At 34.8% G+C, this 16,317-nt stretch overlaps 1 protein-coding gene across 4 annotated transcripts in view; it reads left to right on the top strand.

Moving 5' to 3' along the window:
- Positions 1-1,969, top strand: part of LOC108183675 (NACHT, LRR and PYD domains-containing protein 3) — a 65,516-nt gene extending 63,547 nt beyond the window's left edge. For all 4 annotated transcript variants that reach the window (XM_088650124.1, XM_088650125.1, XM_088650127.1 and 1 more), the window contains one exon: positions 129-1,969. In XM_088650124.1, the coding sequence (XP_088506250.1) occupies positions 129-661 (533 nt within the window). In that variant the 3' untranslated portion in view covers positions 662-1,969. The remainder of the gene's footprint in view (positions 1-128) is intronic.
- The last annotated feature ends 14,348 nt before the right edge of the window (positions 1,970-16,317 follow it).

The raw sequence follows: 16,317 nt of genomic DNA on the forward strand, positions 1-16,317 counted from the left end.
GCACACACACACCCTCCCCCTTTCTCTCTCTCACACACACACACACACACACTCCCCTTCTCTCTCTCTCTCTCACACACACACACACACACAGCTGTGATTGTAAATGTGTGTGTTCTTGTGTTCAGATGTCTGTTTCCTCACTCTGGATCCAAACACAGCAAACACTCAACTCATTCTGTCTGAGGAGAACAGAGAGGTGAAGTGTGTGAGAGAGAATCAGCCGTATCCTGATCATCCACACAGATTTGATGGTTATGTTTATCCTCAGGTGTTGTGCAGAGAGAGTGTGTGTGGACGCTGTTACTGGGAGATTGACTGGAGTGGAGATTATAGTGTGTGTATATCAGTGTCATATAAGAGCATCAGGAGGAAGGGAAGAGGTGTTGAGTGTATGTTTGGAGGTAATGCTCAGTCCTGGAGTTTGATCTGTGATTCCTCCAGATTCATATTCAGGCACAATAACACAGACACTGATCTCCCAGTGAAGCCACTCAGCAGGAGAATAGGAGTGTTTGTGGATCACAGTGCAGGAACTCTGATCTTCTACAACATCTATAGAGACACAATGAGCCTCATCCACTCAGTCCAGACCACATTCACTGAGCCGCTCTGTGCTGGGTTCTGGCTTAATTATGGATCATCAGTGAAACTGAGCTGAAGACTGACGAGAGATTTACCCAGAATCCTCTGGAGGAGCAGTCAGCAGCAGTGTGTGTGTGTGCGTATAAGAGTCTGTATGTGTGTGTGTGTGTGTGTGTATAAGAGTCTGTATGTGTGTGTGTGTGTGAGTGTGTGTGTGCGTATAAGAGTCTGTATGTGTGTGTGTGTGTGTATAAGAGTCTGTGTGTGTGTGTGTGTGTGTATAAGAGTCTGTATGTCTGTGTGTGTGTGTGTGTGTGTGTGTGTGTGTGTGAGAGAGAAAGTGCGCGTTTGTGTCTGTATGTGTGCATGAGAGTTTCTATGTTTGTGTGTGAGAGGGAGTTTCTATTTGTGTGTGTTTGTGTGTGTGTGTGTGTGTGCGTGCACGACAGACAGTGTGTGTGTGTCCATGTGCATGCGTGTGTGTGCGTGTTTTTTTTGTGTGTGTGTGTGTTCACTGTTATGTGCGTGTGTGTGTGCGTGTTTTTGTGTGTATGTGTGTGAGTGTGTGTGTGCGTGTGTGAGAGAGAGAGAACGTGTGTGTGTGTATGTGTTCACTGTTGTGCGTGCGTGCGTGCGTGTGAGCGCGTGTGTGTGAGTGTGTGTGTGCGCGTGTGTGTGTTTGTGTGTGTGCGTGTGTGTGTTTGCGTGTGTGTGTTTGTGTGCGCGTGTGTGTATTTGTGTTTGTTTGTGTGTGTGTGTGCGCGTGTGTGTGTATGAGAGAGAGTGTGTGTGTGTGTGTGTGAGAGAGAATGTGTGTGTGTGCGTGTGTGTGTGTGTTTGTGCGTGTGCGTGCTTGTGTTCGTGTGTGTGTGCATGTGTGCGCGTGTGTGTGCATGTGTGTGTGCGTGTGTGTTTGTGCGTGTGTGTGCGTGTGCGTGTGTGAGAGAACGTGTGTGTGTGTGTATGTGTTCACTGTTATGTGTGTGTGTGCGAGTGCGTGTGTGTGTGTGTATGTGTGCGTGTGTGTGTGTGTGTGTGTGTGTGTGTGTGCGTGCATGTGTTCACTGTTATGTGTGCGTGCGTGCGTGCGTGTGTGTGTGTGTGTGTGTGTGTGTGTGTGCGTGTGTGTGCGTACGTGCGTGTGTGTGTGTGTGTGTGTGTCTCAGTCTTCATCAGTGTCATCATTGATGTTGATGAAGTGTCCTCCAGGATGCTGCTGTGTTCAGATCAGCTCATTCTTGTCTACAGATTGATCTTCTTCATTGTTTCTCTGTTGTTTGAGCACAAATAATAAAAGTCAATGTCAAATCCACTGCTGATATTAGAATGTGATGATGAACATGGAAATGTCTGAATCCTGTCTGAATCTCTGTCAAATCTTGAATCAACTGTAGAGAAATCCAGCAGCTCAATGAATAAAGGAGAAATAAAGTGTCACGTTTGTTTCTGCTCTTCTGATCTTCTTCTTCGTCATGATTTGACTTGAACTGAACAATAAAAACACATTTCAAGAGTTCACACTTAGCTCATGATTTATACATAGCTTGTTTGGCATGCTGTCCCGGGAGAGAGCCCTGAGCTCAAGGGATCCTCGAGCCCAGGGCTCCCCCCCTTTTGCAGGGCGAGTGGAGATTGAGCTCAGGTCTATCTCAAACTCCCCCGCTGCTGAGGCCAAGGCAAACTTCCTGAGAGTAAGACATTATAAAAAAGGTTTAGGCTTGTTTTATCTATAATATAGAGCACATTTGGATGGTGGGAGGAAACCGGGGAACCCGGGGGAAACCCACGCGGACACGGGGAGAACATGCAAACTTCACACAGAAATACCAGATGGCTCAGCGAGGACCCAACACCATTGGTATTCTTGCTGTGAGGCAACAGTGCTAGTCACTGGGCCACCGTGCCGCCCATTCTGGATAAAGGAGTAAGAAGGGGAGGAGGGGGGTTCTTCCAGACGAAGATAGTTGTAGAAAGGAAATGAGGATATATATATAGTGATTTGGGATCCTTTGATTGGAGGATCTTAATTAGTTAATGTGGACCAGCTGGGTAAATCATGAGCACATGCTCCTCTCGAAATTAGTTTAAAACTAAACTTCACTTCAAGAGTTCACACTTAGCTCATGATTTATACATAGCTTGTTTGGCATGCTGTCCCGGGAGAGAGCCCTGAGCTCAAGGGATCCTCGAGCCCAGGGCTCCCCCCCTTTTGCAAGGCGATTGGAGATTGAGCTCAGGTCTATCTCAAACTCCCCAAAAAGCCAATGATAAGAGCTCGGGACAGCAGCCGCGTGTTTACACAGGAACTCCCCAAAGTGCAAAGAAAAAGTGCTATATCAGGCTGCTGGATATATATGTGAAGAACTGATAAAAAGTGGGGGGAAAGCTTTCTAGGGAGTGTGTGAAGGGCAGGGTGGGTTTGGTGGCTAAGAAATACAGTTAGGAAGTCTAAGGAAGTCTGAGTGGCTTAGAGGGTGGGTGGAGACTCGTGTGTAAATTGGGGCTTAAATGGGCCCTCTACGGGAGTCAGTGCTTAAGAGAAGGTTTGTGAGATGCAATAATGAAGGGTGTGGAGCTGGCTGTTTAAGAGGAGGGAAGTGATTTGGTAGCGGAAGCATAAAAAGCTGTTGGGGGTAAACAAAGGAGAGAAGCTGGAGGAAACAATGCTATATAAATTACTGTATGGAATATACAACTGCTATGCAGCAGAAGCACTCAATGCTGGCATGTTGCTAGAAACTGGCAGGGAGAAAGAGAGGGGAAGGAAGCTGGTATTAACACAGATTTAATATATTAACAATAAAATAAAAACATGAAACATTAAGGAAATACTATGCATAATAAAATGCAGTAAGCAGCGGAAGCACTTAGCGCTGGCAGAAGAAAAACAGCTTTAATAGGGACCTCGCACCTTGGCTCACCGCCGCCCGGTGGCCTCAGGATGACAGAGAACAGTGAACAATAACAATTTAAGCCGATATATACAAAAAACCTGAGAAATCCACAGATTTATGCCAAACTTCCTCCTGTCAGCAGGTGGCGCTATGACTGTGACTCAGTATTGTCATGTAGATGTCTTCAGGAGAATAATTTTATCAACCATGTGAAGATTCAAGCAGTTCTGACATTGTGTGGCTGAGTTATAAGCCAAACTACCTGTTGCCAGCAGGTGGCGCTATGACTGTGACTCAATATTGCCATGTAGATGTGTTCAGGAGAGGACTTTTATCAACCCTGTGAAGTTTCAGGCTGATTGGACATTGTGTGGCTGAGTTATAAGCAAAACTACCTGTTGCCAGCAGGTGGCGCTATGACTGTGACTCAATATTGCCATGTAGATGTGTTCAGGAGAGGACTTTTATCAACCCTGTGAAGTTTCAGGCTGATTGGACATTGTGTGGCTGAGTTATAAGCAAAACTACCTGTTGCCAGCAGGTGGCGCTATGACTGTGACTCAATATTGCCATGTAGATGTGTTCAGGAGAGGACTTTTATCAACCCTGTGAAGTTTCAGGCTGATTGGACATTGTGTGGCTGAGTTATAAGCAAAACTATCTTCTGTCACTAGGTGGCGCTATGACTGACTCAATATTGGCATTTAGATGTCTTCAGGAGAGGAATTTAATCTACCATGTGAGGTTTCAGGCAGATCAGACATTGTGTGGTTGAGTTATAAGGACTTCCTTTTTCATGGCGAAGCGTTGAGGTTTGTCTCACCACCACATTGACATTTATTATTTTATGATTTCTTATTATGACATTTTATCAAGATTTAAGATTTATTTTAAGTTTAGATGCACATTCTGCTAATTTAAGATGATAAAAACAAATGCATTCATTGCAACTGTTGTAGGACAGAGGAGTATGTGACTTAAAATACATCCCCCAAATGTCATTGAAAATCCATACTAATCTGTTTTTCATGTAGTGTAGAAAGTCACATTGCTGGTTTTAGACTACTGGACTGGTTACTTAGTACCATAAAAAAATATTTAAAAATTATACATACATATACAATTTTTACACTCCCCACAAATCTCTCATTTACATGAATATTTTCTATAAGATGCTTTACATTATTAAATTTGTGCATATATATACATTAGATTAGTCAGCCCTGAAGCCAAATCTGGAGCTAATCTAACAAAATAACTTATGATAATGGTTCAAAAATTAGTAGCTCAAATTTATATGATAGGGAAAAATATTAAATATTTTTATAAAAATAACAAAAATCAAGAGAAACAAAAAATATAGACAATTTAGTTGAAATTTTGTAGTTTGTAAATTTGTTTGCAATATTTTGCATGAATTTATATGTATTATCTTTCCATTTCTAAAGATGTTTTGTGACTAAAATATTATTTAAATAAATTTATCTGTTTCATAAATCTGTTTTGTTAAAATGCACTAACATAAATTAACCATATTCACAAAAAAAATGAAGAAAAATGTTCATTTTCAAAATGGGATGTATATATATTATATAAATATATATATATATATATATATATATATATATATATATATATATATATATATATATATATATATATATATTTTTTTTTTTTTTTTTTTTTTTCACAGAAAAACAAGTATTTTTTTTTTTGTACAACTTATTTTTTATGTTTAAGTATTTCCCCCCACTTTTAGTTTGTGTGATTTTAGTCTAGGGTTGGGACAACAATGTGTGTTTAAGAAATGTTTAGTGTTGTTATAAGAGTTAAATAAAAAGGCACTAAATTTTCAGGAGTGATGTTTTGTATGATTATTTATGTCAATGTATCTGCATTTAGACATAAGATTTTTTAGGGGCAGTCAAACAAACATTAATAAACTTTGTAGAATAAATATTGACTGTTGTTTATTTATGTGAGTTACAATCATAGACCTGCACATTTTTAAGTAGATATAAAAATATATGACTATTAAAGTACAGTTACATTCATTCTTTGTTGTAATAATAACAGTACCTTAAAATAAAGAATAAAAACTTTTATTATACAGAATCCAGTTTAAAGAGCTTAGTTTTACTAGTTTGTTAGCAAAGCAATATTTATGCAGTGTCACATCCGAGGAACTGAGTGTCTTTGAAAATATTATGTGCAGTTTACAGTTTAAGAATAAAAGCATATTTATTTAAAATTTAGTTAGCAAAAATTGTATAAAAACAAATTATTGTTTGGGCCTTAAATGGAAAAGTTTCTTTGGTCAGAGTTTCTTTTGTCAAAGTTTCTTTGGTCAGAGTTTCTTTTTGATTAGGCAGGGTCCACAGCCCCACACCCCTGCTGTTTTGAAACTCAAACACATCAGTGTAAATGGGGCCTGGGATTTTCACAGATAAAACCAAAGGTGTGATAAAACACTTAAGTTGTGTGCAGGTGGATCAAACCCATTCCCACACCTCTCCAATTAAGCACAAAAACTTGAGTTTGAATCAAACAATGTCTTTGTAAATTTTCCCTTCAGATTGTGAATCATGAATTACCCAAATTCTTATTTTGTATAGTTTTAATGTCAAGGTATTTGCATTTGGACATAAGATAAGTATTTATTTTCAAGAGCAGTTAAACTAACATTAATAAAGTTTGCAAATGAAAATATTGATTATTGTTTATTCATGTGAGTTAATTCATTCGTTAATTTTAAGCAACTGTTTGGTAAACTGTTGTTGAAACATGTACAAAAGGAATGTAAACCTGATTTTTTGGTCATTTGATAAATGCTTTGGGCATTTTTTAAGTTGATATATATAATTTTACTTTATTTCTTTGTCCATTGTAATAATAAAAACAGTATACTTTTATCAGTATACTTAATTGTCATTCAAACTGTGAGCTTTCATATATCAGTTTAAATAGGTTATTTATAATTAGCTGGTAGTACTGCAACATCTGAATCTGCGTCAAATCTGAGGAATTTCATTTGAATGTCTGTGAAATTATGATGTGGAGTATTAAGTTTTTTTTTTTTTTTTGAGTACAGAAGTATTTATTTAATTTCTTTTAAGAATACAAAATTATGTAAAATGTTGGCCCTACAATCCAAAAATTATATATATATATATATATATATATATATATATATATATATATATATATATATATATATATATATATATACACAGTTTAAGTCAGAATTATTAGCCCTGCTGAATTATTAGCCCCCTTTTTATGTTTTCCACAAATTTCCGTTTAACGGAGAAAAGGATTCAACACATTACTAATCATAATAGTTTTAATAACTCATTTCTACTTCAATATCCAATAACTGATCTATTTTATTTTCGTCATGATGACAGTAAATAATATTAGACTAGATATTTTTCATTGGCTTTCAGTAGTAGCTTTTTTGTGGGCGGGAATGACCTTATGGGCTGACCTGTGAATGAGAGGTGTGCTATTGGCATTTAAATTGGACTGTAAATAGACAGTGTTACATTGTGTCACGAGCACTAAACTGGAGCTTAAGCACACACACAGGTAAGATTTTTTTTTTATATCAGTGAATGTGGGCAGAATGTACATTGTTTTACATTTTGTTTCATGAGACCTACATGTTAGTAAAATAAGTGTCACATTTCTAGCCTATCTTTATGCTCAAGACTTAAGTGGTTAGTTGTGGATAAACAGTTTGTTGTGCTGATTTTTGATGTGAGTGGCTGTTTGAACAAAGAAAGAAAGTTCATTATGATAGAAATGTTATACAAAGCTTTATCTGTTTGGAGAAAAAAAGTCTTTATGGTTGGAAAAAAAAACATTGTGCAGGTTTAAGTTATAAAACATTTTTGTTTTAGATCAGTATTATTGATTTCCTTTTTTTTCCTTTGTTGGCTATAAGACAAACATTTTTCAGCCTATAGTTAAGCTGTAAATAGTGCTTTAAGTAGAAAATTAGTATTTTGCAAAACAACTAGACAAATATTATGTATACTGTCATCATGTTAAAGACAAAATAAATCAGTTATTATGAAAGAGTTATTGCAAATGTTAATTTTTAAAATGTAAAAAAAGTTAAAGTGGCAGTTCACCAAAAAATGTAAATGGTCTTACTATTTACTTTTACATTAAAAGTAAATAGTATAAGATTTTTTTTTCAGTTGAACACTGAATAATTATAAAGAAAGTTGTAAAAGGTAAAAAGACTAAATCTGTTGCATTATATTAAATATATTTAATATGACATTATTTTTGTTTGTGTTGACGTTTGTTAATTGTCTATAATTTTGCTGTAATTTGTTTTTATTATTTTATGGAAAAGGTTTGTTTTTGAGGAATGTAGCTACTGATATACAGATTGTTGTAGGTAGCTTATAATGTATGTATTGTGGGATTGGTCAGATGGACTGACAATGTGTGAATAGTGTATTTTTTGGAATTTATATACGCTGGTTAAAAGGCTTGATCATTGGATTTTATATAAATCAATTATAGATTGAGATAAAATTGTAATGCAAAGTACCAATGTAGTTTCAGAAAATGCACTGATAGTAAGATCCTTTTGTGCTTTTTTTTACATTTAAGAATTTTTGTGGTTTTGATTATTTGAAAGGCTGTGAGGGGTCAGTGTAAACTGTTGAATGAAAGACTTTGTGATGTGATGTGATTTTTCCTGTTTGATATTGTGCATTGAATGTGACTGCTTGAATGAAGAATAATGCTTGTCAGTCAATGAGCAATTGTTGTTTTTATTTTAAACTCTCATTATTGAACTTTTAAAGTTTTTGAATATACAGGTTTGCTAAATTAAAACAGTTAAGTTGGTAATTAAAGGTTGCATATTGTTCTTTTTCTATTGTTTTTATTGTAATTTGTTAATTGAATTAAATATATTTGTTGGAGTGACTTAATGTGTTTGTCTGATAACAATTATTTCATAGTTATTTAAACAGTAAATAATATGAATAAAATGCAAAATAATAAAACAGGGGGCATTGTAATTTCAATGGGAATGAAGAATATGAAACTGTTGTTCAAGTTTTCTGTTGTATGCATGCTTGTTTGCACACTACGATTAAAGTGAACATTGTTATTTTGTGTTTCTTTTTCAAGGATCATTTAACGAACAAGGCAATTACTTTAAGACTCTCTGAGAATTTCAGAGCAAAACAAAACAATTTTGTGGGAATCAAAGTAAGTTTGTAATTGTTATTTAATACCTCGTCACCTTAGAATTATAAGGTTCTAGCTGACATTTTTGTCAAAATTGAGTTATTGACATTTTCTTATTAAATGACAACTTATTTACATTATGGAATGTTTTTTATAAGTTTTTACTTTAAGACTTTTTGAAAAAAAAAAAACAATTGTTACATACATACTGTTTGCTGTGGAACGCAAAAAATTTTGAAGCTCAATATTTTAAAATTATTGACAGAACCTTACAATTCCAAGGTGACGATCTAGTTATTCAAGTTGTTTTCAGTTAAAATTTATTTGATTGTTTGTTTTTCTCAGTAATATATTACAGATTTTGTATATGTTCATGTCTGTCTAAAACATTTATTAGAATTTTAAAAAGTAAATAAATTTAATAAAAGAAAAGTAATAAAATTGCAAATTATAAAAATAACAAGTAATATTTTTGGGCAACTACCTGAAAATCATGAGCTTTGCTGTAATTGTGTTTTCATGTTTTTTGTATACACTATGACACTAATGAACTATATATATATATATATGTTTTTTTCTATTTACAGTTCTTCACATAATTAAACAATCGAGGCACCTACATATTGCAAGGCCCTCTGAGAATTTCTGCAAAGAATTTTGGTGGGAAGCAAAGTAAGTTGTTATTTGTTGATAACATTGAAAATTAAATGCAGTAACACTTTATTATAATTGAAAACTATGAATCATTTGTTAAGCATTAGCAAATTGTTAATTCATTATTTGTTAAGCATTAACTTAACATTATTAGATATTTGTAAGCAGTACTACAAATATTCTTGACTTATAAATATGTATAACATGTATATTGTGCTTAATGACTATTTTCATAGGTTGGTTATTTAAGTTTTCATTAAACACACAAATTAAGTATTTCATTATTTACAAACTAGTTATTTAAGAATAGTTGGTGGTTTTTAAAGATAATTGAAAACTATTCAAATTAAAATGTATATTTTTATAATGCAGGGATATAGTATTAGTTACAGCAACAATATAATATTCATTCATTTTCTTTTCGGGTTAGTCCCTTTATTAATCTGGGGTCGCAACAGGGTAATGAAACGACAACTTAATCAGCATATGTTTTACACAGCAAATGCTCTTGCAGCTGCAACCCATTACTGGGAAAAACAATATAATAATTTAACAATATATTATGATACAACATTTCAGTTTTATTTGGCAATGTTTAAACTGTAAACTGATTTTATTTTAGATTGCAAAGATTTATTATTCATTTGATACAGTTTCATTTGTGTATTTTGAAATGAATAGAAACAAATAAAGTTGTTTATTTTATTTTTTCCTGTTTAGAATATAACTGAACCTTTAATTGTCATTTATAATAAATTTATAAAGCATAAATAGTCCTCACTTTAGATTAGATCACAAAAGTGGATGAAGTTGATCTAAAAAAGCATTTATTAACATGCAAAGTAACTTTTAATATATGGCTGAATAATAAGATATAATAATGTTTATTTGAATATTTTATTAATTATTTACGTAAGCATTTTCAATGATCTTGAAAACACCAAGTACGCTTTAATAACTAGTTTGTATATAATGCAATATTTAATTCAGTAAAAAAAAATCATTAACAAAAGTATGAAAACACAGTCAAGCACTTATACAAGCACTTTTAAGTCAGAAATACAACTGTATTTTAAAACCTGTTACTAACTACTGTTGCTTTTTTCCTTTCAGGATGCCGAGAAAAAAGGGTTTTCGCATGCGGCGCACACCAAACAGCATCAAAAGTAAGAGCGATGCTAAAGTTTGTGTATGTTCAGAAACACTGCAGCGGCCTGTTGTTGTTGGTAGTGATGTAAGAGATGCACCGTTGAGTTGTGATGTGCATTCATTGACTGGATATTGTGCTGTGGCTGCAATCAAACATGTGATTGCTCCTGTTTGTACTTGGGTACAAACAGATGTTGATGACATTTGTGTGGAAGGAAGTAAGTTAGCCACATATGTAGCTGAGACAAGTCAGAAAACAGACTGTAGAGAGAGAGTTGTGCACTTTGATAGAACAGCACAATGTGTTTGGCAGAAAGTGGAAATTAGAAATTGGTTTACCAGAGTACAGAGGTTTTGAAATGTTAGAAGATGAGGCTGTAATGTATGAAAAGCTGCAAGAATATTTGTTGAGGGATGGAATGTGTTTCCTAAACCTTAATAGTGCAGTTAGCATCATTATTCATCACAACAATTATTTTGTGATGGCTGATTTTGGCATACGCGATATGTTTGGATTGGCATCTAATATTGGCACGCCTGTGGTTGTTTTTAACACATGCCTAAATGATCTGATGGTTCATATCAGAAATCTTAGAAGCTCTTTAGATGCACAGTGGTATGCTGTTAGTAGCATTTCTGTAAAAGCAGCCCAAGAGGATCATGATCAACAGACAAGCAGTTCTGTCAGATGTGAAGGTGTCAGTGCTGGATGTAAAGATGCAACTGGGTGTGAGGATGCCACTTCTGTCAGCACTGAAAACAGTTTAAGAGGATCATTTCACCAGGGCAATGAGCAATTTAAATACAGAGGAGTCCAGTGTATGGCAATAGCTTTAGTAAGCCTAGCAAAGCATACAGTGGATAGTGTCTTTTCATGGCAGAGCAAAGACCTTGACAAAGTTGTAGTGTTAGGAGATGAGTTGTACACAGGATTGCGAGAGACCAATAGGATTAGCCACTCGTCAAATCTGTTGTGCGTCCCTGATTTGCCAAAGGAGTCTACTATTGATGGAGAAAGTTTTTTGTTTGAATATGGTAATTTTGTCAGTGGTGATGTAGATGTTGTTGATGGTGAATTTATTGAGAGTGGTGCTTACAGCAGTCTTTCAAGTGGATTGGAAAACATGTTTTCACAGTATGACAGGTGTCTTCTGACATTGTGTAGCAGTACATGTGCAATCATTTCTCACAATGGACAGTATGCGCTGGTTGATTCTCATGCACGAAGTGCTCTTGGTATGGTTGATGGAAATGGAAAAAGTGTTGTTTTATATTTTTCCACTCTTACAGACTTGTTCAGTCACATTTGCCTTTTATCTAAAGGGCTCAGTAAAAAGCAAAAACCTTTTGAAATAGCTGGTGTTCATGTCACCATTGGAAGAATGGCAGAGAATTGTAAAGGCTCTGACAAAACAGTTGAAATGAAGTTTGATGAGGATTCTGGAAGCGATCTAGTAGTGAACAATGATGCAAGAACCAAGCATAACATTTCAGCAAGCAATAGTTCTTCAAAGAAAGTAAAACGATTTGATGTTCGTGAAGTTAATTCAGATGTTGAATTTGTTCGTGATATTAAAAAGAACAATATGATGTTCAGTCCTATTTGTCAACATGTTTGTCAAACTTTGTGTAGCCGTTTAAAGGTGGATTGTGAAAAAGTAAATGTTCCAGTATTTTCCCATGTTGGCTTATTAGGAGTTCCATGTAAAAATGAGAGTATTGTGGCTGATGGGAACTGTTTTTTAGAGCTATTTCCCAAGCGGTTATTGGTACACAAAAGTATCACAGAAAAATTCGGCTTGCTGTTGTGCTGCATTTAGAAAAGAATATTGAAAAATATAGAAATATTTTACGAAGAGAATATTCATCTGTGTCAGAGTATATTAACAGGTCCAAAATGAGATTTGTTAATAGCTGGGCTACGGAGGTTGAAATACAAGCAACAGCAGATTATTTAGGAATTGATGTATTCACATTTTATGATTGTCACTGGTTGAAATACAGTTGCAATGGTAAGCTTATTTCAAAACATAGCATTTACTTAGAAAACTGTAATGAAAACCACTATGAGACTGTAGTTTGTGTTAATGAGCCTGAAGTACAAAGTTGTTATGGACACTGCAAAATCAGTACGTGTTTCACTGAAGGATACAGTGTTAGAGCAAAGATTACGGACAAAAATAATGTTCTCACTTTAAAAAACAAGAAAGAGCTTATTGATAGGGAAACACTGTTCATGACCGAACAACAATCGCATCACATCTTAAAAGCAATGCACAATAACATTTGCTGTGAACTGGGAATGGTGCAAGATTCTGATGCTAAAGTTGTGGAAAATTCAGGTCAGATGACATTTAATCCTCTGTCTACAGAAGCTGCACAAACATTATGTGACAAATTACATTTGAATTTTGAAAAAGAAAATATACAAGTACCAACTGTTTATGGATCTTTGGGTGTTGTTTGTAAGACAGATAAAGTTGTAAAGGATGGTAATAGTTTTTTCAGAGCAGTAGCCAGATTTATTAGTGGTTCTGAAAAGAGCCATCAGAAAATTAGACTTGCTGTTGTGAAGTATATGGAAAATCATAGTAAAGAACACAGTAACTTAGTAGGAAATGATTTTGCATCAATGTCAGAATATATTTTAAAGTCACACATGCAATATGTTGGATATTGTGCTTCAGACATAGAATTTCAATGTACAGCAAATGCTTTAGGTGTGAATTTGTTTATATTTGATGGGGGAAAATGGGTAAAGTACAGTTGCACAAGTATAATGCTGGAAAGTGGTGGAATTTATTTAAAACACTGTGAGAATAATCATTTTGAGCCCGTAATTTGTGTCAAACATGCTGATAAGAATGTTTGTTTCGATTTGTGCAAAGTGGATAGTTTGCTTGAGACACAGTATATGAGTAGGGAAATATCTAAAACACAAACAGGGATTGTGATTTCAAATAACAAATATTGTATTTCTAATTATTCTAAAAAGAAATTGTCCTTGCAAAAAAACTTTAAATATCAGGAAAATGTGTTGTATAGAGAAAAGGCAAAGGTAATGCTCAAAAGTAGGTATCAAACAAATGTTTTACATAAGGAAAAGAAAAAGAATGCTAGTATAAGAAAGTATGGTCAAAATTTGTTGCATAAAGAGAAGGTAAAGTGCATGAGCACAAAAAAGTATAGAGTCAATATGTTGCATAAAGAGAAGGTGAAAAACATGAGCATAATCAAATATAGAGTCAATATGTTGCATAAAGAGAAGGTGAAAAACATGAGCATAATCAAATATAGAGTCAATATGTTGCATAAAGAGAAGGTGAAAAACATGAGCATAATCAAATATAGAGTCAATATGTTGCATAAAGAGAAGGTGAAAAACATGAGCATAATCAAATATAGAGTCAATATGTTGCATAAAGAGAAGGTGAAGAACAAGAGCATGAGCAAATATAGAGACAATATGTTGCATAAAGAGAAGGTGAAGAACATGAGCATAATCAAATATAGAGACAATGTTGCATAAAGAGAAGGTGAAGAACATGAGCATAATCAAATATAGAGACAATTGGTTACACAGGAAAAAAGTAAAGGAAATGAGTAAAAGGAAATATAGGTTAAATCAGCTGCACAGACAGAATGTAAAATCTATCAGTAAAATAATATATCATGAAAAAACTGAGCACAAAAAACATGTTAAAGCAAGTATGAAACTTAAAAGGCAACAAATAAAAAAAAGGCAGAACAATTTGACTTTGTTATGCAGCGTTTTTTGGATTTGATAAAAGATGGGCCAGACTTTGTGTGTTGTGTTTGTCAGCGATTGTTGTTTCGACATCAGGTTTTGCATTGTAACCGGGAATATTATGACAGAAAAGCTATAGGCTCAATTTATGATATATGCATAACTGAGGAATATTTACACAAATGTGATAATACCTGTGTAAAGCCCTGTCAGTGGTTGAATTCACACAGAGGCAAGCTATGGATTTGTTATACATGTCATTATAAGATTAACAGAGGTGAAATTCCACCTGAATGTGCAACAAACAAGTTGAAAGTTCATCCTGTTCCAGAAGAATTGTCTTGTTTGAATAGTTTAGAACAACATTTGATTGCATTACATATACCGTTTATGAAAATGCTAGCATTACCAAAAGGAGGGCAAAATGGTGTCCATGGTCCAGTAACCTGAGTTCCTGCAAATATTGTGCAAACTTCTAACTTGCTGCCCCTTTCTAGTATGGAAGGATCTTTGTTGCCAGTAAAATTAAAACGCAAGTTAACTTATAAAGGTCATTATAAATATCAGTTTGTTGACACTATGCACATAAGACAAGCATTGAAATGTTTAAAACAGATAAATGTGCATTACAAAGAATTTAATGAAGTTTGGCTGAATGAGTTTTGTAGGGAACAAGACGATAATGTTATAGTTCAGGAGAGTGATACACATGCAGAAGGTAATGAAGCATCTCTTGATAATGGAGAAGATGAGCTCTTGCATGACAGACAAGAACATTGCATGTTCCAGGACACATGTCTCATGCCTGTTGACATTGGTCAAGAAGCACTAGATCAGTATTTTGACGATATAGTGAATCTGGCGCCAGCAGAAGGGAATAATCCTGTTAAATTACTTTCTGATTTTGCAAATGAAGCCAAATGCTTCCCAGTATTATTTCCACTTAGATGTAATACATACCGTGAAAGTCGAGACCAACGTTTGACGTTGTCCAGGTACTTTAACAACCGAATTTTGCATGCTGATGGTCGGTTTGCACAAAATGTTGAATATATATTTTTTGATCAGTACATGTCTGAGGTCGAACAGGTAGTGTCAAATGTGTCAATTGCATTGTGTAAGGGATTGAGCGGTTGTATATCTCAAAAAGTTAATGAAGATTTATTAAACAATGAGGAATCTTTAAAGAAACTCTTAGAATTTGATGATGGGTTTCGTTTCCTGAAACCTATTCGAGGTACCCCAGCTTTTTGGCAGACAGCACAACGTGACCTTTTGGCTTGTGTTCGTCAGCTTGGTATCCCAACTTGGTTTTGTTCATTTTCTTCTGCTGATATGCGGTGGAACAATCTTCTTTATAGTATTTTGAAACAGGAAGGTAGAACACAGACCCTTGAAGAATTACAACGGGCAAATAGATGTGAGCTGTTGCGCCGCAATCCTGTCACTGCAGCAAGAATGTTTGATTTTCGGTGGCATTGTTTAAGGGAAGTACTTATGTCTGCATCCCATCCAATAGGTAAAATTAAGGATTATTTTTACAGAGTTGAATTTCAGCAGCGTGGTTCACCTTATGTCCATTGCCTATTTTGGATTGAGAATGCCCCAGTGATTGATAAAAATACAGATGAAGAGGTATAATTCAATTTATAGATAAATATGTAACTTGTGAATTACCACAGGATGATACATTGTTGGATACAGTAAAAACTGTGCAACATCATTCAAAACGACATTCCAAAACTTGCCGAAAGAAAAATACTATTTGTCGTTTTAATTTTCCTTGGCCAGCATTTACACGAACATTTATATGTCGAGGTAAAAGTGATACAAAGAAAAAGTGTAAATGTAAGGTAGATAAGAAGGTAGATAATTTAACAAAAAAATGTGCATGTGCAAATGAAGGTCCAGTAGAGTTTAAAATGAAGCAAGAACAGGCAGATGACATTTTATTAGCCATCAAGAAGGCTCTTTCAGATGAGAATTGCAACTTTAAAAGTGTGGAACATTTATTTAAACATCTGAGTATAAATCAAGCAACTTTTGAGCGTGCATACAAAACTTTTAGTC

The sequence above is a fragment of the Danio rerio genome, chromosome 4, assembly GCF_052040795.2.
Source record: "Danio rerio strain M-AB ecotype USA chromosome 4, GRCz13ab, whole genome shotgun sequence".
Classification (NCBI taxonomy): Eukaryota; Metazoa; Chordata; class Actinopteri; order Cypriniformes; family Danionidae; genus Danio; species Danio rerio.